Here is a 25457-nt window from a genome sequence, read left to right as displayed (position 1 = left end):
ATACAGTTTCTGTTTAAGGAGAAATTAATTTTAAAAAAAAGGGAAGGCTGGAAAATACTTTCGGTTGACAGAAAGACGATAAGGTAATAAAGATATAATATAAATGACTTTTCTGTAGAAGAGAATATGCCGATAACATGGAAGAGTATGCTACAAATATCAAATCAATGCGACAGACAGACTATTCTCAGCAGACAAGTTGAAGCTAATGTAACACTGATAGTTCGCAAGAAAAGGAGTTGCTATGATTTGACAGTGACAAATTTTATTATTTCAAACATTGCAAATTTATCTTGAATAATACTTATTACATAAGACGCATACCCCCCCCCCCCCCCCCCCCTGCAAACCCATCACATTTAATCACAAAAATCAAAATTATCTTTAGAATACATTACTAGTATATGAAAATAGTTGATTCACTTGCAGCACACTTACTTCTTTAACCAGATCATCCAGTTCGTGAGAATCAGTCAATCACGTTCTGATTCATTGTCTCTAATTTACTGACAATTTTTTTTTTAATGTAAAACAAGATAAATTTTAGGGACAATAGATATTGGTGTTTATTATTATTGTTTTAAATATGTACAACTTTGTAAATAGTCATTTACAAATGTACACTCAAACTTTAACTGTATTATAGTAAAATGTGGCAATATCTTTTTTTTGGAAGAGAAATTTCATGGGGGTACCTTTAGTTCAGAGCCCATATCATGAAAAAATGTGTCAACATATAATTTTTTTTAGCTTATTCTTTTTCTTAGATGTTATTTAGTAAAAAGAAAGCAAATTTTTGGAGATTGAGTCCATAAAAATATTTTAAAAAGACCAAGACTGACCTGTAAAGCATATTTTCTCGTACTAAATTTTGATACGTTAGCCTAACAAAGTGCACATATTTAAAATAATTCACGCAAAACAATGATTAAATATGATTCCTTAACATTTTTCTATTCTTTTCTGTGTATTAAAGTTGACTATTTAGATTTTAATTCTGATATATAGACAAAATCGTGGATAGGTACATTTTCAGTATTCTGCATTTCGGGGTATATAGTCTGAGAAGCCATAGCAGAAAAATAAACATGTTGACATATAATTTTTCTTATGCTTTTCCATTGCTGGGATATATGTCTATTTTATAAAAGCAGATTTTTAGGTCACCTGAGTTTACTCCGGTGACCTATTGCTATCTGTTTTCGTCCGTCGGCGTGCGTCGTCCGTCGTGCGTTAACATTTGAACATTTTCAGCTTCTTCTCTGGAACCACTGAACCAATTTCAATCAAATTTGGCACATAGCATCTATATGTGAAGGGGAGTAAAAATGTGAAATTCATGACCCCTACCCCCCTGGGGCCTAAGAGGTGGGGCTAAAACCATCAGAATTAATGCAATCTTCTTCTTTACTCCTGGGCATCAAGCAGGCAAACTGTTGGCATGAATGTAATAAGCATTGAGCCCTCTACCTAAATTGTGAAATTTATGGCCCCAGGGTCAGGGGTTCTGGTGCTAGGGTGGGGCTCTGTTGAATATGTAGTGAAAAGCATTATTCTTAAAAAATCTTCTCCTCTGCTCTTGGGTATTTAGGAAACAAACAATATGCATAGTTATGATGAGGAAAGGTGTCTCTTCTAAAATTATGAATTTCATGGCCCCTGGGTCAGGGGTTCTGGTGTTAGGGCGGGTATCTAATGATTATATAGTGAAAATGCATTAATTATCAAAAATCTTCTCCTCTGCTCCTGGGTATTAAGCCGATGAACTAAGTACATAGTTATGATGAGAAAGAGTGCCTCTTCCAAAATTGTGAATTTCATGGCCCAATGATCAGGGGTTCTGGTGTTAGGGTGGGGCTCTGTTGAATATATAGTGATAGTGCATTATTTCTTTAAAAAGTTTCTTCTGTGCTCTTGGATATTATGAAAACAAAATAAATACATAGTTATGATGATGAAAGGTGCCTCTTCCAAAATTGTGAATTTCATGGCCCCAGGGTCAGGGGTTCTGGTGTTTGGGCAGCGTTCTGTTGAATACACATGTGTAGTGAAAATGCATTATTTCTTTTAAAAATCTTCTCTGATCCAGGGCAAACAAACTGAAGGCATAGTTATGATGAATAAGGGTGCCTATTCCTATGTTGTGAATTTCATGGCCCCCTGGTCAGGGGTTCTGGTTTTAGGGCGGGGCTCTAATGATTACATAGTAAAAATGCAATAATTCTTTGACAATCTTCTCCTTTTCTCCTGGGTAATAAGCCGATGAACTAAGAGTATAGTTATGATATGTAAGGGTGCCTGTTCCAAAATTGTGAAATTCATGGCCCTAGGTCAGGGGTTCTGGTGTTAGGGTGGGGCTCTGTTGAATATATAGTGATAATGCATTATTTCTTTAAAAATCTTTTTCTTTTATCCTGGGTATTTAACAAACAAACTGATGCATAGTTATGATGAGTAAAGGTGCCTCTTCCAAAATTATGAATTTCATGGCCCCTGGGTCAGGGGTTCTGGTGTTAGGGTGGGGCTCTAATGATTACATAGTAAAAATGCAATAATTCTTTGAAAATCTTCTTTTTTCCTGGGTATTAAGCTGATGAACTAAGAGTATTGTTATGATATGTAAGGATGCCTCTTCCAAAATAGTGAATTTTATGGCCCCTGCATCATGGTTCTGGTGTTAGGGCAGGGCTCTAATGATTACATAGTGAAAATGCATTAATTCTTTGATAATCCTCTGCTCTCTTTCTGGGTATTAAGTAAGCTTACTAAATGTAAAATTATGATGAGCAAGTGTGCCTCTTTCGAAATTGTGAATTTCATGGCCTCTGGTTTAAAACATGAATCCATTGTGGCAAAGTTGTTGCATGATACTCAGGTGACCTATAAGGCCCGTGGGCCTCTTGTTTCAATATTGAGCCTATTTAGGGCTGAGTATAGAACTACCTTAAACAAGACAAATAAAAGTGCTTACCGCATGTTTATAGCTATGTATTGGTAGGCAGGTGTATGTTCATGACCATCGGAAAGAATTTTTATTTTTCTCACTCTTGAAATTTTTTGGATTTTTCTTTGAGACATGGTGATGAAAGTAATGGTAAAACAACCAGTTTTGGAAAAGAAATTAGCAGTATTATAACAGCTGGCTTTGCATATAACATTTAGAATTAGGGATCCCAAGGGAGGGGAAAGTAGGATAGTTATTCAGTTCGTTTCGCCAAGCTGTCGGGGAAACACACCTGGATGCCTTAGGGCTCTCGATTGTCTATAATTAGGGCCATTCAAGGGCCCCATTCCTAATTCAAAAGAGGTACCTTTCTTCCCAATTGAATGTGTTAATTTTCCCAATAGTCATTTATCCCCAAAATTAATGAAAATATGGTTGGATCTGTAATAACTAAACTTGCTATTCATATTCCTCTGTATTACAAAACAAAAATTTAGTTGATAACAAAGACCAGAAACCCACTACAGTGGACTCCGGATATAACGAGATGCACGGGACTTATTCAGGACCCTACTTTCGTTTTGTGTACATGACTTGCATTTCGAATTACTCTTCTCTGCGTTGCCAGCTTACAACGACAGATTATGGTCCAATATTCATTATAACATGTGAAATTAATTAACACACACAATAATATTGAAATTGTCTAATTAAAAATTATTTATTTAAAAAAAAAATTGTTAAAGTACAAACCAGAAGAGCTACAGTCTCATCAGAGACTTCTGGTTTTGACACAAGTCATCAATATATTAACTTCATTTTCATACCATGATGTCATAAACATGCAGCAAAATGTAAAGATTTAAATGTAATATGTATGCCAAATTCTATTATGATCTGAATTGTGGTTATGTAGATACAGATATAGAGTTACTCCTTGTATTAGAGACAAAATCCTTTAACAAATATGACTGACCTCATTGCAAAAATGGTGAGAAAAAAGGGAAAATTAAATGAATTTTGAATGAAACAATGAAGAAAGCAAAATGGTAGTTAATTAACAGGGAATTCCAATTCTTCAGGTGATGAAAAGGTGACTACAAAGATATTTTTACTTCTATAACTAAGCAAATTTACGTTTGATCTCTTTAACTCTCAGTCTCTTGATTCAGAAATCCATGATCCCTCTAAGTCAAAATGCAGTCTTGATATGCATAATTTGTTGTTATTTACTCTCAATACTTCGAAGTGTCTATGTTTTAATGTTTACATGTTTTCAAAAACCCCAGTCACTTTCCAAAAAAGATCAACGGGCGACAGTTTTTGAGGCAAAAATAACTTCTTCAGGCAACAGTCAGCTGTTCATCTGCCATTGTCTTGCCCGATTTTGACCTCTTTTTTTGTCAGCCTACCAATTTTGTGTCTGTTGGGCCATGTTATAATTTTCTCTATGTTGGTGGCTGATTCCTTCAATTGAAGCAGTGACTGTCGTACAGTAGTCTGTCGACCAACCTTCAATTATCATCCGAACATTGGAAGACAGTTCTTAAAGTCGGTCGTCGATGAGTCAACATTATTGGAATTTGGATTTTTGTAAATGTTGGCTGATGGTGAAAATCAAACTGTGGCTTACAGGGTTAGAAACTCCCTAAAATTACAACTCGCAAATAATTGCGAGTAACAAGAAAGTGAACTCGCAATTTTATAAGACTACTCGCAATTTTCGTATAAAGTTAAATTTACATAAATTAAATACATGTAACTTAAGGAAAAAGTAACTACTGTACAATACACAAAATACAACTACAGTGTGACTTTTATTTTAATTACTGATTTAAATCAAAAGCAAAGTGTTCTGTCATATTATATAATTTTGCTACAGTTTCAATGCAAAAAAATCAACTCGCAAGTTTTTGCGAGTTACCTAATTTTTAACTCGCAATTTGGGAATTCTAACTCGCGTTTTGCGAGTTGTATATAGTGAATTTCGAACCCTGGCTTAGTGAACGATGATTGGGCGACTGTTGGCCAACTTAGAATTATCTAATTTTTGAAAATTATCAGTGTTCTTAGGAATTAATGTGACTGCTCCACGTCGCTCGATTCTAATGTTGGCTGATCATGTTTTTAAGCCAACGATATGACAAAAATTTGATTTGCCTGACCTTCGGCTTAAATGTGACCTAGGCATAACTCTGCACACTTTACCGAACACAAACCCACAACACATGATTGCAGTCCTGCATACTTTGAGGTATTGAGAGATACCTATACTAAATGTAGAACTCTTCAGTGAGCAGTGTTTAAAGCTTCCTTTAATTCAAACAAAGGTGTGATGGGGGTGAGGGTGGGGGCTTGTGATTAATTCCAGATAGGTGAACTTGTTATGTGTCTTTGAGATCAAAGACTGTTGAAGGAGTGAACAAAATAGTAGTTTAGACTATATGAATCAGCCTTGATAGTTCAGTGGTTAGAACATTTGACTAGTGAAACAGGTGTCCTTAGTTCGATTCCAACCTTTTATTTTCTTTATACATTCCTTTTCTACTACAATAGATTACAGATTTAAAAAAATGTATATTTATATTCTAGAAATGTGTTTGTTATGACTTATTCACAAACAAAGGTGTGATGGGGGGTGGGGGTGGGGGCTTGTGATTAATTCCAGATAGGTGAACTTGTTACGTGTCTTTGAGATCAAAGACTGTTGAAGGAGTGAACAAAATAGTAGTTTAGACTATATGAATCAGCCTTGATAGTTCAGTGGTTACTGGTTAGAACATTTGACTAGTGAAACAGGTGTCCTTAGCTCGATTCCAACCTTTTATTTTCTTTATACATTCCTCTTCTACTACAGTAGATTACAGATTAAAAAAAAATGTATATTTATATTTTTAAAATGTGTTTGTTATGACTTATTTACATGTTAAGGAAAACGTTTAGATTTTAGAGTGATTAAAAATCTGTTAAGAGAGGTACTTTTGAGTTTGATTAAAATACATGTTATTATGAAACTTTTATTTCCCTACAGATGTCAACAATGAAAATGAAACAAACCAATCAATGGATCAAATTAAAAGTTTTGGTAAAAGAAAACAGTTGCATATACATGCTAACAAGAAAGGACTTACATGAAGAAGAAGTGTTGTACAACTATGAGAATGGAAGGAGGATTTGGTGTTTAATTGAGGTAATTTAAAGTGTTGATTCCTAGGGCTGTTTGTTTGATGAAATTTAACCATTAGCATGATTAGAATATTTAGTTTTGAAGAAATTTAAAATAAAATTATGCATGCAATCCCATTCAGGTGAATTTTGTGACCAAAAGTCATCTTTTTCCTGATATTTTATCACAAAATTTTGTAAAAATTACAGTAAAACATGCTTATAACGAAGTGCCAGGGATGGAGAATTTTGCTTCATTATAAGTGTAATTCGTTATATCCATTAAGTTTACAATATATTTTAAAGTCACAGGGAATAAAAATCACTTTGCTCTAAGAGTCAATTCATTATAACTGTGTTAGCTATAAGCGTGTTTTACTGTATTTAGAAAGAATGATATATAATTTCAGAATCTGGTCACCTTAAAGATTTTTTAGTTACACTGTAAAGAAATATACTCTAAAGGTGAAGGTAAAGGTGTTAATTATGTAATGCTATACACATATCCACTTTGAGGTATCAAGGGTAAAATACAATAGATTATGCACAGCGGGTCTGCATTTTAACTTTGAGGGTTTTGAGAGATCGAGAGTTAAGAGATCAAGAGAAAATTTGCTAAGTTATATAGGGAAAAAATCTTTTCTGGATGAGTGACTAGTTTAAATTTTTTAGGTAAGTCCATTCCCAAGTAACTGCAAGCCCTATTAGACTAAAATTGCATAAATGTTACATGTAGGGATGCAGACTACTAGATTATTAGTTAAGTGTGGGACTTTGCCTTACTTAAAGACAACATTTGTTGAGGTGAGCTCTGTTATCTCTTATTACCTATGATTATCAAGTATTTGTGGTGCACATACAATTTTTTCTTGATTTAGCCACATGCACTGCTAGTTGTGTGTGATATTTACATATAGACCATAACGGAGTAAATTTTTAAAATTCAATAAGCGATAATTTAAGAGTGTCATCAGTATGCACACTTCCTGTATATAGCTGCAGAGCCCAGTCTGATGTTGCGTTTTATTTATTACATATTATTATTATTTAGGCATAGTGCATGCAAATTACAACACTATTATATAATCATGTAATGAATTTTATTTTCATCAAATAAGAGTAACAGTAGTTTTCCATTTTTTGTACTGTCTTTCAAATTGTACTCTCCTTTGAAAAATCATATATACCAATTTCAAATCAATGACCTAAATATATTCTAATAATTTTTAGATGTTTGAATAATTAGTTTGTCTCTGACATCATTTCAACCATATTTTAGATAATACATAATTTTATGATTGGACGCTGTTCCATACGGATGGCCGACATCGCTTTTTCTGTCAATTTTTGAAACATATTTGTTGGAGTTTTTTCTTAAGGTCAAGAATTAGTAAATGAAAGGAGCCTACAATTTCTTTAATTTGAGAAATAGATTCCTTTGATGACTATAACTTGGTCAAATAAGGTGTATTGGGGCATAACTTTTAGATAAACAAGATTAAAAAAATCATATTTTAAGCTGTTATTTTCAATGAAAAATTAAGAAAACCTGTCATGAATATGGGAGTTTTTTTCCATGTCAGACAAAGGAAATGTATCCAGATTGCCTGTACTGTCTCTAAGAAAACTGTAATTTGCATGCTCTTAGCCTTTGAGGTAAAAAGTTAAATTTAACGTGTACCATATAGCTGAACTCAGACAATTAGTCACCAAAATATTTGTCTATTGATGACAGGAAAGTTCTTGAATTTCTCTGCCATTGACATTAGGTGTGTAACAGGAAAATGCTGCATAAGCAAGAACAGGATTTGAACCCAGCCCTCTCTATCACTAATCAGGTGCTTTAGCACGTTTATTAACTGAGTGATCTGGCAATGGGGATCAAGCCTGCCTGATCGCCATATTCCTCCCTCCTTAAATTGTATTTGCCCTTGAAGACACAACTCAAGTTCTTTTTACCCCTGGCAAGCCTTTTACCTGCAAGTCGAGGGGTGATCAATGGCACCAAATAAATATGGGATGGACCAAACCAGGATTTGAACCTAGGTCCCCTGAATCACTGGAATAACATTTTAATACACATAGTAAATTAGAATTTCATTTTTTCAGGAAATGGGTAAAATTTGGTATGTGTCGAGCAACTATAGCCACCTGATAGAAGGGTAAATTAGAAAGTTCAGATTACATTATGCCAACAGAGATGATATCAATGCCAACCAAGCTAAAAGTTGTCCAGGTTAGAATTATTTTTTTTCAATAAATTTCAATGTATGTACATTTAATATTTTCATATCAACTTACATGTATGATGGTTGTTATTTTTTTATATACCTGTTGTGTAGGAAAACTTTTGTATTGGAGACAAGACAAGTTACTGACTTAATGATAGACTTACTGCGGAGAGAGACGTTGGAAAAGTGGATTTTGTTAACAAAAGGAAGATAAGGTAAAATATGAGAGGAGTTGTGAGTTTTGTATGACACAGTACTATTTGTTAACCAAAAAATTAATCTGAAAAATCTTGACAAATTTAACTATAGAAAACTTCATGAAAAGGAGCACATGCACATAAGGGGAAGCAACCTATTGAAAATTATCTTGCAGCTGTTCTCGGGTCAAAAAGTGTTTTAGGATTAATAACTTGTATGCATATACAGGGTGTTTCATAATATATGTTACATTTTGAATCTTAAAGAAACTGGGGGGATAAGCCGAGCCATATGCCTACATAACGATTGATAAAAAATCAATAAATTCATTTTACAAAAATTACACTTTTTGATGAATTAATGTAATGCTTATTACCATTTGCATACAAATTTGACAAAACCTGAATACTCTAACAGCGAAAATGATTCTGATTAACACAACAAAATAGCATCACGCTCAATTTTCGCAAAAACTGGCATAAATTGGATGATATAACTATATTTTTTAAATAGAGTGGGTCATCGTACCATTTTTTTGAGAACGATTAATGAAAGGCAATGGATAGATGTTGCTTTTTACACTTGCAAAAATTTGGTATGAAGACCCACTCTACATAAAAAATTAAGTTAACTTACTTATATTTTCACCGTGGTCTTAACAAATTCTAAGTCCAAATACGCTTGCTAAATATAGAGAACTGTATGCGATTTAAATGGGTATGTATATGTGACACCGTGGTCTAGTGGTTAGCGAGGAGCTCTTTAAAGGGACGTTTATTGAGGAAAGTGTTCGAGTCATGCTCTGATTTTTTGGGGGGGGGGGGGTAATTTTATTTTACTTTATAAAAAATGCCTATAGGAATAACATTTTTTTCACTGGAAATAAAATATATGTATGTAGTAATGAACTCATTTACAGTAAATTATTTAAAATGCCGGATAAAAATTATGATAGATATTTGAATACTTTTATTCCCGTTTTTATTTATTTTTACTACAAGCGCTTCTAGATCACCACTATATCATTATATACAATGTTAACATTTTTATAATATCTCCACAATAAGTGTTAACGCTCAATATGCAGCTTAATTAAAAGAAGTCCCTGTCCATGTTAGACACTTGTGACAGTAAATGAAAGTCAACTGTTTAGCTTGTTTAGAATATAAATAATCATTTTTGAAAACTACCGTAAACATTTAAATGCTTAAGTAAATTCGAGCAATTGCGCTGAGAGATTTTTTCCAATAAATGTTCTTGCATAGCCGAAAAATGGGCATGGGCACGTGGCTCGTCTTATCCCCCCAGATTCTTTGACAAACACAAGAAAAAGATACAGACAAGTCTTTTTTATCAAATTGATGCATGTATCCATAAGATTTATTATGTACAATTACCACCTAAAATATTAAACACTGAACGAAATCTTAAACATTAATGAAAATTAGCAAAATTATCAAGTTGTGTCATTTTTGCTACGTTGAATTTCACAACAACAAAAGCTCACATTACCTGTTCTAAATGATCTCCATTATTTCAATGACAAATGAAAGTTGCTTCTTGAAATTTGTATAACCCTGTCACACATTTTTGCTTAGACACTCCTCATTTGAAGGTCTAATGTTCTTTTTGAGCTCATTCAGTATCTGTGGTCTATGATTGTAGACCCTGTTTCTACAGAAAAATGTCCAAAAGATTGAGATTGGCAAATGCAGAGGTCAAAATCTTTCCTTGTGGTACTGCATTATTGAAAATGTGTATGCTGATAACTTCAAATCATATTTCAAAGTTCAATATATGCTGGAAATGCTGATATTACCAGCATCAATTTCTGGAACATCCATCAGAACTTTTCTCAGAAGTATGCTAAACTATCTCAGGGTCTCCATTTAACCAATTAAATCTTCAGTTCTTCAAGTCCTTACTAGGCTTTCTGGAGTACTGTGTAATTTATCACATATTGCCTGTCCCTGTCCTTCAACCTTGTCACTAGCCTTCTGATAAGCATCCTAGAAAGATTCCATTCTCTTGGAATATTTCTTTAATCAACTTCTGAATGAATATTAGCGACATGTATTGAAAAACAAACAGCTTTACAATTTAGAATTGTGTTAAGTGATGTCCATTTCGAAAAATATTCAAATGATGACATCGGCGTTTATAGCGCAATTAATCATTGCAAGACCATGATTTCTTGACTTTTTCACATGGAACAAAAATGCAGGATTTGATGTTTAAAATTATATATAATTTGTCATAGAAGAATGATAGGTAAGAAAAATTATTAGATTTAAAAATGTAACGTATATAATGAAACACCCTGTACATGTATATAAGGAAAATCTACATAAGAGAAGAAAGGGGGTTCATCTAGATAAACAATTTTATTTCTCTATGTTAAATAGCTGACATTGACTGTGTTCTTGATTTAAAAAAATACGTACATATGTTGGGGTAACTGCAACTGAATGTTAACATCTACTTTAGTTCATCGAAACTTGTGGACAGGATCATGTGATCCTGCATGTACTATTTAAGCCTTGATTTTTTTTTTTAACTTAGATGCCTAATTCAGCTTTGACAACTGAGTGTGTTGAACATCATTATCAAAGATTCCATTCATTTAAGATTTTATGTTGGTTAAGAAATGTGTCATTTAGGGAGATTTGTTTTTTATACATGTGTGTAAGTTATTTTGTAATTATTTTATAGCAAAGTAAATTTTTCAATTATGATTGTTCTAATTTTTAGAGATTAATAGAGATTTTTCTTTTTCTTTTTTTTTTTTACAGATCAAGGCTGCCAACCTTTGAGAGATACACTTCAAAAAAGAGTGTTTAAATTCAAGACATTCAGTTACAGAACTCTGTTAATATTATAAAGCAAAAGTTATTTATTTAATTTGGAAAAGAATTTGAGAAACAGAGGATGTGAAAAAGACTTTGTCCATTTCAAGCTATCTGTTGTCAAGTACCAGGCATATGTGGATTTTATTCAACAACTTTATTATGAAATTGAATAGCAACTTTCAATATCTGGAAGCATTTTTATCAGTAGGGATGTAGCTGTGAAATTATATAAAAATTATTTTTTAAAAGATATTAATCAAGAAAATTTTTGTAGATTAATAGTAGGTAAAATTTGTAATGAGAGATCTTTTATTGATCATTTGCAGTAGTAAGCGACACTTGTTATAATTATACCCCCACTCTGAAGTAGAGGGGATATACTCATTTACCCTTGTGTGTCTGTCTGTAACAATTTTTTGTCGCAGTTTTCTCAGCAACTACTCATCAAAGATGCTTGAAATTTTGACACTCTCTTTAATTTGACTAGGCATGCCATATTGTGGGATTCATGAGAGTGTATATTCACATCAGAGCGGGGGTATTACTAGTGAGCATTGGCTCACAGACTTCCTGTTTGCTGAAGTTTGTGTTATCTTTAACATGATATGGCTTAAGGACATGCGCAGTATAGTTTGAACTATATTTTCTTCTTCTGTCTATAATTTAAGAAATCCAGTAATTGAAAGATATTTGTGCAATTTTATGATACCTGGTAATGGTTGCACACCTTATCTGAATCAAATTTTGAGGAAATACCACATAAAACTTTTTTTTTGGGGGGGGGGGGGGTTCTTTTAAAAAATGCGAGGGTTTTCATCATTTGATATTTTTTCAAAACTCCTGATACATGTAATGTATGCTGATTTTTTTGTCAAAGAACACCTAATGGTATCATGATTTTAAATTATTTTCTCTGAAAAGTTGGAAGGTTCACTGTAAAGTGCATGTACATTGCATATGACCTTAAAAATACTGTGGTGGCAAAAGACAAGAAAAAAAATCTTTTTTTTTCAGTTTTGGTACATGTACTATATTATTATTTCGTTAAACTGTCAATTTTAGATCAAATGAATAAAGGTTAAAAACTATTATTTGACTCTTTGTTTTCGTGAGTTATCTAGAGCAGGCTCGTAGCAACAGTTTCCAAAGAAAAAAAAACCAAACTGACCAAAAGTGGGGGGGGGGGACTTCCCGAAATTATCTGACAAGCAAAAAAGAAAAGGTGATTTACTGTCCAAATCCTGGAATTTGCCAGTGCTGGACCTTACAACATCAAAAAGCGGGGGGGGGGGGGGGGGGGGGGCATCCAGCATCTAAAGGGAAACTTGCTATAGCAAAATACTATACCCTCCTCATCTTTGCTAACTATATTACATACTTGTAATTTAATAACTGGAAAATAGGGGGCGGGCTGGACTACTTTGACACCTTCCACCGCTTGATCGCTACCGAACGTTCTCTCAGTTCAAGTCGTCGAAAAATAATTGCATAATATCAGGCCCGTAAGAACTGGGGGAGACATGGAGACCAGCCCCCCACCCTTCCTTTTAATTTTGCCGTTATATACTACACAATATAATTAGATCAAAAATATCAAAATTACGGTTATGCCCCTCGTAAGTAAAGTTTGTAGACTTGATTTTTGTTCAGTTGCGACCCATTTCCGTACTGTAATTGCATCATATAGATCAGCCATGTTACATGTACATACATGTATGTACTACATGTAGTAATAAGTGTCTTTTTAATCCGTACGAAAGCTATCAGTTTTGTTTTGTTTTGTTTTTTTTTTTTTGTTCAACTCACTAAATATTCGTTCCTTGGGAGAACTGTGTTCTTTGAGATTTTAACAAGCTACATTCTTCGCCAATCAAGGAAATTCAGTGATTTTAACTAAAAACTTGTAGACATTATGGAAAATCGCCTGCGAGAAAGTGGTCAAGGGGTTGCTGAAAAAGTTATTTATCCGACATAATTTTCAAATACATATAAATAAATAAAATGACTCGTATGTACACATTTACACAAATTATTTTTTTTTTTTAAATAGAGTCCAGAATACGATTCTTGCAAGAAACAAATAATGTAAGTAGGTGAATAATATAACAACCATACCTTTACGAGCAAGTTTTTCCTTGAGTTGAAAGGGTACCTGTTCTGTTTTTCAGTATGTATCCACTATTTTTTTAATGACATATTAACATTGACAATGAATTGCGGCATTAGAGACCGAATGGTAAATAAAATGTACACAAAAAATTAAACTTATTAATTACTTGTATGGCAATTTGTTTGTAAAATGAATATAATTAAAATTATTAATTTATGTGAAAAACACACACACAAAAAAGGAAATAGAACGCGTGTCATTTAAAAAAAAATGCCAAAGAACTGACGTGATTCCACTACAAATCAGGGACACGCCCTTTCCATGATAATGAACACTTGGAGTTCTATCTGGTGATAATTCACATTCGTTTGATTTTGAAGAGTTGAGAAGTAGAAGGCAACCGGAAACAGAAACGTCTTCTTTTTACATGAATTTTACTCATGTTCAAAATCAGCCACATGATTTTCCACAAAAAGAAAAAGCTTTCACATAGTTCAAATTAAATTATAAACCCCCTTCACATGCGTATATTTACAGACAGGGAGCAAATTTTACATACATGCAAAATTTGCACCTTGATGTATTTTATCGAATGCAAACGGGGGGGGGGGGGGGGGGGGATAAGCAAGTTTTGTACGCGAGTATTTTTACTCCTAGTGCAACATTTACATCTAGTCAGACTAGGTTCAAATAAAATTTTATATACGAATAAATTTACTCCTTATGTATTTTCAGTCATCTGAACGCATAACAAAATTTAGATAAGAATAGAAATATTGCAATTATCTAGAAAATACAGCATCAATTGATTTCATTAAAAAAAACTAGGAAGTCCTAACAAGTATATTTACAAAGTACTTCGAAAAAGCAAACTTCATGATCATACTGATGTATTTACAAATGTCTCTGTCCGTGATAAAACTACAAAAATTGAAAAACAGTTTGAGAGTGCACGTGGACCCATCGCAAAAATACGAGTAAATTCTCCATCCATACATGAAAAGTTTACGCCTGTAAGTAAACTAGCGCATGTGAAACTACTATTTGCAACTTTTAAATAATTGTGTACCTCTAAAAATACCCATTATTATATATTATACATTTCAAAATTATAAAGACCAATAGCGCTTTTGAATTAGATTCAGCAGGAAAATGAAAAAAAAAATAAATAAATAAATAATTGATGCGAACACGTACTGTTGAATTGGGTTCTTTGGATATAGGAAAGGGAAATTTTTTTTTCCAGATATTGTGTGTTGTTTTACTAAAATTTACCTTGAATTTGTTACAAAATTTTATTTATACACGTTTTTCTATACATTTGCTATCTCTAGGTCATCGCTCCACGATTTTAAAGTGTTATTTGTGTGTATCAAACTATTGACATTAAAATTTTAGATCCCTAAAAGCCTTTTCTCGACATATTCAGCCATATTTTGATTTTAAAAACTAGAAATAAAATTGCAGTTTGCTAAAAAATTTTATTTGAAACATTTTTGCGTATCGGATAATTCCCTGGTGTTTGGAAACATACTCATGTGATTTCTGTCTTTAAAACAAATTCGTCAAGTTAATTACATACCGGTATCCTTATTATGCTGCATAGGAAAAATCTTTGAAAGAGTATTATGTTCAAATACATTTGTAAATTGTTATACAAACTACATTATGGCAGGTGCGTAGCCAAATAAAAGTGAAGTATACGAAGAGGACGAGGGGGTGGGGTGGGGGTTAATTTCCAGTTTTCACAAAAAACTATATTAAAAATATTAACAAATTAGCATGGTTTAACTATGCTACAACAAAAAGTGGAAGGGGCAACCACCCTTTCAGTGAACATTTTCAATAGTCAAAAGTTAGGTTTGGAAAAGAATAGGCAGGGACCCCCCCCCCCCCCCGATACTACATGCCTGCTGGTGAGGGCCCAGAAGTTTCTGAGTTTTACAAAATACATGTATATCATTCATTTTCTTGCAAAATAAAAATTATGTCATTTATTTTTTGTTTAGAAATAGAAGACATAATATTTATTGTTTTAACGCAAAGTTAATACTTCTACGGAAACTTAGTGTACATGTAGTTTAGGCTAAATATCTAATCGATATTTGGTATCATACTCTTTTCTATCCTTCAACAACTTGTATACTTAATGTTAATTATTAACAAAAAATATCGTATTTTAAATCATATACTACATGTAGTAGATCATGACATTCAAGGATGTGTCTGAAATTTTATTTCTCGAAGATCTTTAAAAAAATATCAAAAATTATCAATGTATCAAAGAACGAATACAAGTTCATGAATGCTTTATTTAAATTTGGCAATGATTTAATAAAGGACTACAAATTTTATTATATAGTCATGATAATATAAAATTCAAAGCGCTCTGCAGCAGTATGACACAAAATAATCCGAATAATCGTTGGATGGTACTGAGATTTTTTCTTCGAATAACTATCTCTCTCTCTCTCTCTCTCCCATAGATTTTATTTATTTATTCATTTATTATATTTATTTGTTTATTTTTTTACAATTATCTGTATGCACTTGCATATTTGCGTATAGGCAGCTACGCGCCTATGTGGGTTTTTAAGAAATCATTAAACAGTCACCCATGCAGTGTAAAGAAATTTATCATAATAAATGGTTTGTGTTAAACAATAAAGAATTCGAATTAACTTGTTTTGCATTTTGTGATAATAGCAAGACATTCGAAACGGTTTGTTTAAAAGAACAAGAGACAGCATAGATTTGCGGGTGAAGTTCTTACCCTGGTACCTTGTTGACTAATTATCTTTTCAATCCATCGCAACATGCAGATCGAAAATAAATTTTCAGTATATTTAGTGAGAAGGACGGAAGCTGGAGTTCCCCAGGGCTCTATTCTTGGACTTCAACTTTTCTTAGTTGATATACAAGACCTACCAGGTGGTCTATTGGGTACCTCTAGGATATTGTCATATGATGCATATTCGTGTCAAACACCTTTCAAAACGTGCAGAATTTAGAAAAGCTGAGCAATCACGACTTATAAATGAAGAATGGCTAAAAACGACTTGTGAAATTTAATCCCAATTACCAAGCTAAAATTATTAATATTTTGCAGCAATGAAGATAAAATATATAATTGCACTTAGTGTTGAATAATCAGCAAATCGATCCTTCTCTTGGTCACTATCATCTTAGACTTACATTCTCAAACCCTGGGGAGTGGACGAACCACACTGACAGTATTATACAAAAGGCTTCCAAAGAAATTGCAGTTTTTCGTAAATTAAAAGGGTTACGTATCGTGACTTCTTAGCTTAAATGTATTCTAGTATTACGTTTATACATGTAAGACCGATGCCACTTTTGGAATATGCATTAGAAGCATGGAACAGCATCTCCGCAGCTGCTCTGAAAGGCCTGATAAACTTCAGCAAGAAGCTGTACATATTGTAACTGGCGTTCCTGTTTATCGTGCCTTGCAAGATTTCAAGTATTTTGTGCTGCCACGGTATATTATTCTTAAATTGAATCATTTAACAATTCTCTGTTAAATTTTAGTTCACTATAACCTTACAACTGTAAGAAAAAAAAAATGTCCACCTAAGCCAGATTTAGTACTTACGAAAATATACACTGGTCACCTTAACTCACGTGAAAGGGTTACAAAATATTAGGGAGACCAATTTTTTTGTATATTTTTACCTACAAGTTTTCTGTAAAATTTAGCGTTAAAATGGTAATTAATAAGCCCAAGTACCAACAAAAATGCATTTGGTTTTTATTTCAAAGCATAGGGGAAAAAGATAAATTTTGTCTACTTAAGCCAGATTTCATGGCATTGGTCCCCTAATCCAGAAATCAGGATTATATATATATATATATATATATATATATATATATATATATATATATATATATATATATATATATATATATATGCAAATATATGTAATTATATATATATATATATCAACGGTAATATAGCAACCTGTCAACTGAACTTATTGAATCATTATCTTTAAATAAAATACTATATTATGTTATGTTTGATTTGAAACTGCTCAGTTGAATGACCGCCCTTATCAAAAGAGAAATTCTAATTATAACAGCGGCCCAGGAAATGAAATATATAAAGCGGAACAATTTTTTAAGACCTTTCTAAAGCCACCTCGTGCCAAACAAAGAATGAATAACCCAGTCTCATATTTGCGAAAAACTGAAAGGTAACCTTTTTCAGTATATTTTGGTTTGAAGTAGGAACAAACAAGGTGTCCATTAGATCTCTAAGATGTTCGCTAGACAGGCTCTCACAAAACTCGAAACAATCCTGTAAAAAAAAAATCCTGTTCAAAATGCTGGTCTAATGGTAAAATTTCTATAGTTTAAATACTGTGTTTGCATTTACATGCAAAACTTTAACCCCCCCCCCCTTCCCCGAAAAACACTCTCTTACACACACTTTCCATATAAACAAAGTTGAAGGTTTTACCATGACTTAATATAATGTTTGAAATGATTTTCTTCGACTTGTTTTAATATACCGGGTACTTGTCCTAAATGATGATCATTAAGCGTCAAGATGTTAGCTGTTGAACTACCACCAAGACCATAGTGCTGGGTTAACGAAGGTAAGGTTCACACCAACAATGTCGGCAAAAATATCTAAAGAGCCTCGACATTTTATTCATACTATCTTCCAACAATTTTTTATTAAAAAAGAAAATTTGGTGGTATGACTAACAACAAATTTTCTATTTTGATAAAAATTTGTGAAGACAATACTGTGTGAATCTATAAGGGGCATTTGACGAACACATCTCTGTGTATATTTATACGTATATACCGGAAGAAAACACATTCTATTAAATATATGATATTGTGTTTCTTTTATGTCGTAAATTCTGAATTTAGTTAGATGGGGTTGATGTAAATGCAAAATTTATATGGTAACTAAGTTATATAGTTGTAAATTTTGCACTACTCTTACCGCCACTTAGTTCCTTCAAAATTTTCATGATAATTGACTTGAGTATTTTGAACAAGTGACCCTCCTCCTTTTTATTTTAAACATGTTACGGTTTCTGAACAAAAGGACTATCGGATACTCTGATTGAGATGTTAAACAAAATGCTATTATCCTGTTTGATGTTATGAACATTCTTCGATAAGACACATTATGTTGGAATTCATACAGTTAAGTTTTTATCATGAAAGGGAAAGGTCAGACAAAAAGAAAAATGAACATAAATGAAAATGATTACCATAAAAAATTATGCTTACCATTTAAATTTTATTAACATAAACACAATTAAACAATATTCACTGATTAAAAGTCCGAATTTGAAAACCCATGCGGGCTGCCATTTTATATGTCTCGTATCATCTAGCCCAGTGGTTCTCGAGAAGATTTTTAAAAGACGTCACCATATTTTCACCAATTCTTATTAATAATTATCTCCCATTGAAAAAAAAAGAATCCCCTACACCCAAGAATGCTTTTGGCAAGTTTTGTTGATATCGGCCCTGTGGATCTTGAGAAGAAGTCGAAAATGTTAAAACTTTACAGATGGACAGACGAACGGCAGACAAAATGGGATCAGAAAAGCTCAATTGGGTTTCAACTCAGGTGAGCTAAAAAAGAGCCGAAATAGGAAATCATCGTTTTTCATGGTATATATAGGAAAAATCTTCAAAACTCTTCTTAGAACGACCGAGCCATGATGCGCCATATTAATATAAAAACATCCTCATGTAGTGTAGACTGAAGTTTGTGTGCAAGCATTCTCGAGTTAGTACAGATTCATGGTGTTTTAGATCAGGGCCCAAAGGAATATGGTACCGCTTCAATAGATGATCACAATTATGTACGAAAAAATCTTTTTCAAGAGCATCAAGGCTATACTATATCATTATATCATATCAATATGTAAACATTCCTGTTTGTTGATTCATTTTCTTATTCAAATCATGGACCCTGGGGTAAGGGTGGGACTAAAATCAGAGATCAGATTTTACATAATGCTAGCTGTGTACAGAAGAAAAAAAATCTTGTACAGAACAGGCAAACCCATGTTGGACATGTTAATATTAAAGCATCCCAATGTGTGAATTCAAGCTGGTCAAATCACAACCTCTTGAATCTAGGAAGGTGCCACAATATAGAGTCAATTTTTTTTATAGGGATAAAGAGGGGAAAAAATCTTCAAAAGTCTTTAGAGAGTCTTTCTCTAAAAATTAGCAGGGTCAAGGTGACTCAGGTTAGCGTTTTGGTATATGGGCCTCTTTTATAACAATTTTATCGATAGTGTGGACTTTCAGTAGGCGGAAACGAGCTAATGCTCGCGTCACACAGAACACTCAAAAGTGACTATGCTGTTCATTTCCCACGAGAGTTTACAAAGAAAAGTAGGATAAATTCAACTGAATTTAATTGGGACGTACATCATTTTTCCACCTTCAAATGAAATAAGCTGATGTCATTGTTTTGTTTGACAGTGAAAAGGTGAAAATGTCCTTTTCATGGGCCATACATGTAACTTCGTTTGTAACCCAGTTTGAACCGATGCTCTCTCTCTCTCTCTCTTCTTCTCTCTCTTTATATGTGTGACTAATTACAAGCATAAAATCATTTTCATTCAACAAATAAGGATCAACGCCATGTTAACTAGTACTTCCACAAATGTATGTATAGTACTTTACGATTTTCGTTGTTGTATCGATTCGTATATAATAATGAGTTTTTGACATGAAGGAAATCAACCTTCAGAATTGTAAGCAGTTCCTCCGTTGCCTCTCTTTCTCTGAGTTTTTTCTTGTAAATGAAGAATTCAAAGGCAGGCTGCCACTCTATTTTGTATATTTCTGATAACAATTCAGCAACATTTTCGGGTCTATCAGAAAACAAAGGAAATAATTTTAACGCAAATTTTGAATTTAAAAAATGTTACAAACTGTTTACATTTAAATACATTTTAAGATTCATTTCTTTGTATCAATATTACATAATAATACAAACTACAATTTATTTATCCAACTAAAAAGTAGGTCAATAATATTCACCGCTTACACGGATGTTTAATTTAAAAGAGGTCTTCTTCAAAAATTTTGAATAGCAAATGCCAAAATTTCTGTAAAGGATATTATTATAATTTTACCCTGAACAATTGCAAAAAATAAATACATAACCACATAATATTACTATATTGTGGCTTAAACGATCGTACACTAACAACATCATATTAACCTATCATTATTCACATTCCTACCTAGCAGTAGTGACCTCGATCGGATGGAGTACTGGGAGAACTTTAGCACTCCTCTCTCTTTCTAGGTCAAGGTTTGCCAACCTTAGCCTTTCTATTTCTGATTTTAACTCAGAAATAAGTTCTTGTCTGTGAATAAATTATTCTCAAGATAAGAAAATGTTTTCATGGATAAATTATATAATAAATGTGGCAGGGCTTGAAACAATTATAAATTGATACAGAGGTATTTTTCAGAATTTATCAGTATAAGCTATGATAAAATTAAGTCTTGCCTTGATTGGTCCCCTTTCTTTATGTTCTGTAATATATGGAGTACATTCAGCATATTATCTTTGAATATTTAGGAAAACAATATCTACATTTACGTTGAAATATTTTTTTTAAGTTAAACACTGCTACTTTAAGATATCACTCTCTTAGTTAACCTTTAAAAATCACATTATTGTACAAACATAATATACAACATATATCAGTTACCTAGAACTCACCTGTGGCTTTTCCTCTTCTGTCTTGTAGTCTATGTTTGTTTCTACCCACTGTAAAAAAAAATCACAAGCACAGAAATGCACATATGAAGTGTGAAAGCCCTAGCAGTAACTATTCAAAAGTTATCTCCAAGGTTAAAAGTTTGATAAAATTTTGCAAAAAAGGGTCAAACTCCAAGGTCAACGTCAAGAGGTCAAATATGTTTGTACCCACAGAAAAGTCTTGACACAAGGAATACACATATAAAATATGAAAGCATCGCTCCAACCAATCAAAAGTTATGGGTAAGGTTAAAGGTTTTGAGGAATAATAGACAAAAAGATTAACAGACAGACAGATAGAGCAAAAACTATATGCCCCCGAATCTTCAATTAAGGGGACATAAAAATTAAAAGTTTATAAAATTCAAAATTTCTATTTTTTGTGACCTACGTCATCAAAGCTGTCCTCATTCTTATCTACATACCTGCTTATTATAGTACATAAAGCAGCTATATGTAGTGCAAACCATTCATTTGAAACTATCAATGATGTCATTAATTTAATTTATTATATGGATTTCAGTTTTTTTAAAGGGCCTTACATAAATCATCTAATGTGTGAACTACGTTACAGTCGTTTATATTACATTTGATGCATATTACATGCATGCTGTATCCATTTCTCTGTTTGCAATTAATATTTAATTATATCTTCCATCCACATAACTTGTATGCCCCCTTAATCGAAGATTCGAGGGCATATAATTTTTGCCCTGTCCGTCCGTCTGTCTGTCTGCAAAAACTTTAACCTTGCCCATAACTTTTGATTGGTTGGAGCCATGGCTTTCATATTTCACAAGTGTATTCCCTGTGACAAGACCTTTCTCTGGGTACCACTTGACAATGGTGTTTGACCCGCTTTTGCAAAATTTTACCAAAATTCAACTTTGGCCATAAATTTTTAACAATTGGAGCTAGGGCTTTCGTACTTACCATATGTATTTCTTGTGACTAGACCTTTCCTTGGGTATAAATATTTTTTTTTTTACCTTTTGACTTTGACCTTGAAGCTTGACCCACTTTCATAAAACTTTAATCTTAGCCATTATTTTTGAACGGTGAGTGCTAGGACATTCATATTTCACAGATGTATTTCATGTGATAAGACCTGTCCTTGGATACCAAAATTTTGACCTTTAACGTTGACCTTGGAGTTTGACTTATACTTTTAAAAAACTTTAACTTTGGTCCTGACTTTTGGACAGTTGCTTTAAGTTTGAACATATTTTATTGTATAATAAATATAAAGGGATTGGTACAAGTTCTAACAACTTAGGAAAACCTTTCCCTGGTGTTAAGGCTTTTATATTTCACATATGTGTTCTTTGTGACAAGACCTTTCCTTTTGCACCACCAGTTTTGACCTTTTATTCTTGACCTTGGAGTTTGACTCACTTTTAAAAAATCCTAACCTTGGCTTAACTTTTGGATAGTTGGTGTTAGGGCTTTCATTTGTCACAAGTGTTTTTCTTGTGACACATTTTTCCCTTGGGCACCATTAAGTTTGACCTTGACGTTTGACCTACATTTGAAAAATTTTAAACATTTGCCATAACTTTTCAACGGTTGGTGCTAGGGCTTTCATATTTCACAGGTAAATTCCTTGAGACAAGACCCTTCTTTAGGTACCAACATTTTTGATCTCCTGACCTTAACCTTGGAGTTTTACTTCCATCTGAGAAACTTTCACCTTTGCCATGAGTTGCCATACGGGGACATCAGAGTTTTACAAACACATCTTGGTTTTTTTTTTTTCATCATGCTTAACTAATTATCTTTACTCGTTCAGAACGGATAAAAGGTTTATCAGAAAATCAATGTTATCTTTCACCATTCGTCTCTCCAAAAACTACTTTTCTCTACACGAGCAGTACTGTGGGTGTCCAAAATGTCAGCCTCCATAAACCCTACTTTTGATGTTTGTTTTCTAATATCAGAGGAAAAGTTAAGGGTCGCAATTTCAAACGTTTCTTAAATTACCACTTTGTTCATTATTAATACTGTTTTTATTTTATTTATTATTTTTTTTTAACTTATTTATTTATTTATTTATTTTTTTGAGCGACATATGGACATGCTCCCTCCTCCCCCAAGAAAAGGTGAAAATGTGTCGTTGTTCTATGAACTCTTAGTTCTAATTTAAAACCTGTAAAATTTAGGATAAATTTTGAATGAAAAATGAAACTTATCCATTTCACATATGAACATACGTGATATTTGTCATTTTCATGATTTTTGAGAAAAAAAACCCCTCTGTATTATCTGTCCTTAAACACAGGCAAATTGACTCTGGGAATCACATTAACATATCCAGGCTCTCTAAGGCATGAGTATAACCATGGAAATACTTACATTTCTTTCGGCCTCTAAGAGGGCGTCTCTAAAAGGTGCGCTGTTCACAATCAGTGTGCCACCTTTGAAATTTCTTACGCAAGCAACAATAGGTTCTGCCCAGTCTGCAAAAACGTCATCTGGACTTACACTTTTCGAGGATCGCAGGTCGTCGCTAGGTTTGCGACTATCTAAAGAAAATAACATATACTTGAAACGTTGCTTTAGCGGGGATTTCTGGCTGTCAAAAACTGAAAAGTGTTCACATGAACGATAATAGAGATTTTCAATAAAAATTACCACGGGCATGGAATTATTTAGGAGTGGATAGTTTAAAATGGTTCAATTTTCCATATTTTACGAAGTGTCATAAATGGGTTAATTATAACTTAATACATTAATTACTTTTTATTGTTGATGTTACTGTAGTTTTCGTTTTAAACGTTTCATTACAGTATGATTGTATGTTGTTTACCGTCCCATTCGATAATTTTTCACTTATATAGAAACGTCACCATATACCGGTGAAGGGCTTCAAATTTTGACCTTTACTCGGCACTCAGGGCCATTGAGCAGTGAGGGATCTTTATCGTGCCATCGCCTGCCGTGACACGGGGCCTCGGTTTTTTAGGTCTCATCCAAAGGACCAGCAACTTTCACTTCAAAGTGCCGTGCGCATGGCGAACGAACAGTTGCTACCCATTTTTCATCGACTTAGGTCAGTCGCGGCCGAGATTCGAACTCACGCCCTCCCGAAAAGATCGGAAATAAATACAACGCAAGTAACATTTTCCAGATAACTCTGAGCTTTTTTCAATAAAATTTAATATCACAACTCATCACGGACTGAAGAAGACCCCTTTTGATTTTAACGTCAAAAGATCAAAGGTCAAGGTCATATATTCATACATTTTGTCTCTGTGTAACACATTCGTTTCCAGATGATATATTAAAAAGCCTTTGAGCGTTTGCAATGAAGTTTTAAATCACAACTCTTTATGACCTTAAATAGATCCCTCTTGATTTTGAGGTCAGAAGTTCAAACGTCAAGGTCAGAAATTGATATACTGAAAACAAGGTCAAACGTCAAAGTAGGAAATTTATATTGAAAAAAAATTATGGTTTCCAGATGATAACTTTGGTTCTCTTGGAACTTTTTATTGAAGCTTAATATCATAACTCCTTGTAACTTAAAGAAGACTCTTATTGATTTTAAAGTCAAAGGGTCAAAGGTGAAGTTCAGAAATTCATACAATGCATAAAATGGTTTCCAGATGATAACTTTAGTTTTCTTTAAGCTTTTTCTGTGAAATTTTATATCATAACTCCCAATGGCTTAACGATGTCCCCTTTTGATTTTTGGGTCAAAAGGTCAAGATGAAAAAAAATCATATCTTGCATAAATTGTTTTCCTTGTGATAACTCTAGATCTCTGAGAGGCTTTGGAATGAAATATATCTTTAGACAATATGACTTAAATAAGACTCCTATTAATTTTGAGGTCAAGGACCAAGGTCAAAAATTTATATATTGCATACATAATTTTCAGATGATAGCTTTAGTTCTCAAAAGGAGTAAGCTTTTACAGCCTAAAAAGACCCCTATTGACTTAAAACCGGTTCTTCTTGGATGTTTTCCACAATCGACAAGCACGACCTCCTAATTAGCTGCCAGTGAAAGAAAATTTATCGTGTTTAGCAAATAATCGACAATCTACATGTACCTGTATGACAAATAAACATCTTAACCGTGTATATGAACAGGAGAAGATTGTAAGACATCCTCTCCCTGATATGTTTCTCGCATAAATTCCATTGGTAATACTGTATTTGAATTAAAAAAA

The 25457-nt window shown here is 33.1% G+C and overlaps 1 protein-coding gene and 1 long non-coding RNA gene across 3 annotated transcripts in view; both read right to left on the bottom strand.

Moving 5' to 3' along the window:
* Window positions 1-25457, bottom strand: part of LOC133192086 (uncharacterized) — a 427629-nt gene that overhangs the window by 159937 nt on the left and 242235 nt on the right. The gene's annotated exons all lie outside the window — the stretch shown is intronic.
* The window catches only part of LOC133192354 (uncharacterized), a 34830-nt gene that overhangs the window by 6634 nt on the left and 2739 nt on the right, over window positions 1-25457 (bottom strand). The window contains exons 2-7 of the mRNA XM_061328369.1: window positions 23636-23805; window positions 21245-21292; window positions 21029-21054; window positions 20757-20882; window positions 20252-20381; window positions 17720-17818 (exon numbers count right to left, since the gene is read on the bottom strand). Of these exons, the coding sequence (XP_061184353.1) occupies window positions 17720-17818; window positions 20252-20381; window positions 20757-20882; window positions 21029-21054; window positions 21245-21292; window positions 23636-23805 (599 nt within the window). The remainder of the gene's footprint in view (window positions 1-17719; window positions 17819-20251; window positions 20382-20756; window positions 20883-21028; window positions 21055-21244; window positions 21293-23635; window positions 23806-25457) is intronic.

This window comes from Saccostrea echinata, unplaced genomic scaffold (assembly GCF_033153115.1).
Source record: "Saccostrea echinata isolate AGI-Se365-2 ecotype Australia unplaced genomic scaffold, CSIRO_AGI_Sech_v1 ptg000025l, whole genome shotgun sequence".
NCBI classification, from domain to species: domain Eukaryota; kingdom Metazoa; phylum Mollusca; class Bivalvia; order Ostreida; family Ostreidae; genus Saccostrea; species Saccostrea echinata.
The sequence above is the reverse complement of the archived record's forward strand: the minus strand, read 5'-3'. Positions and strand labels throughout refer to the sequence as shown.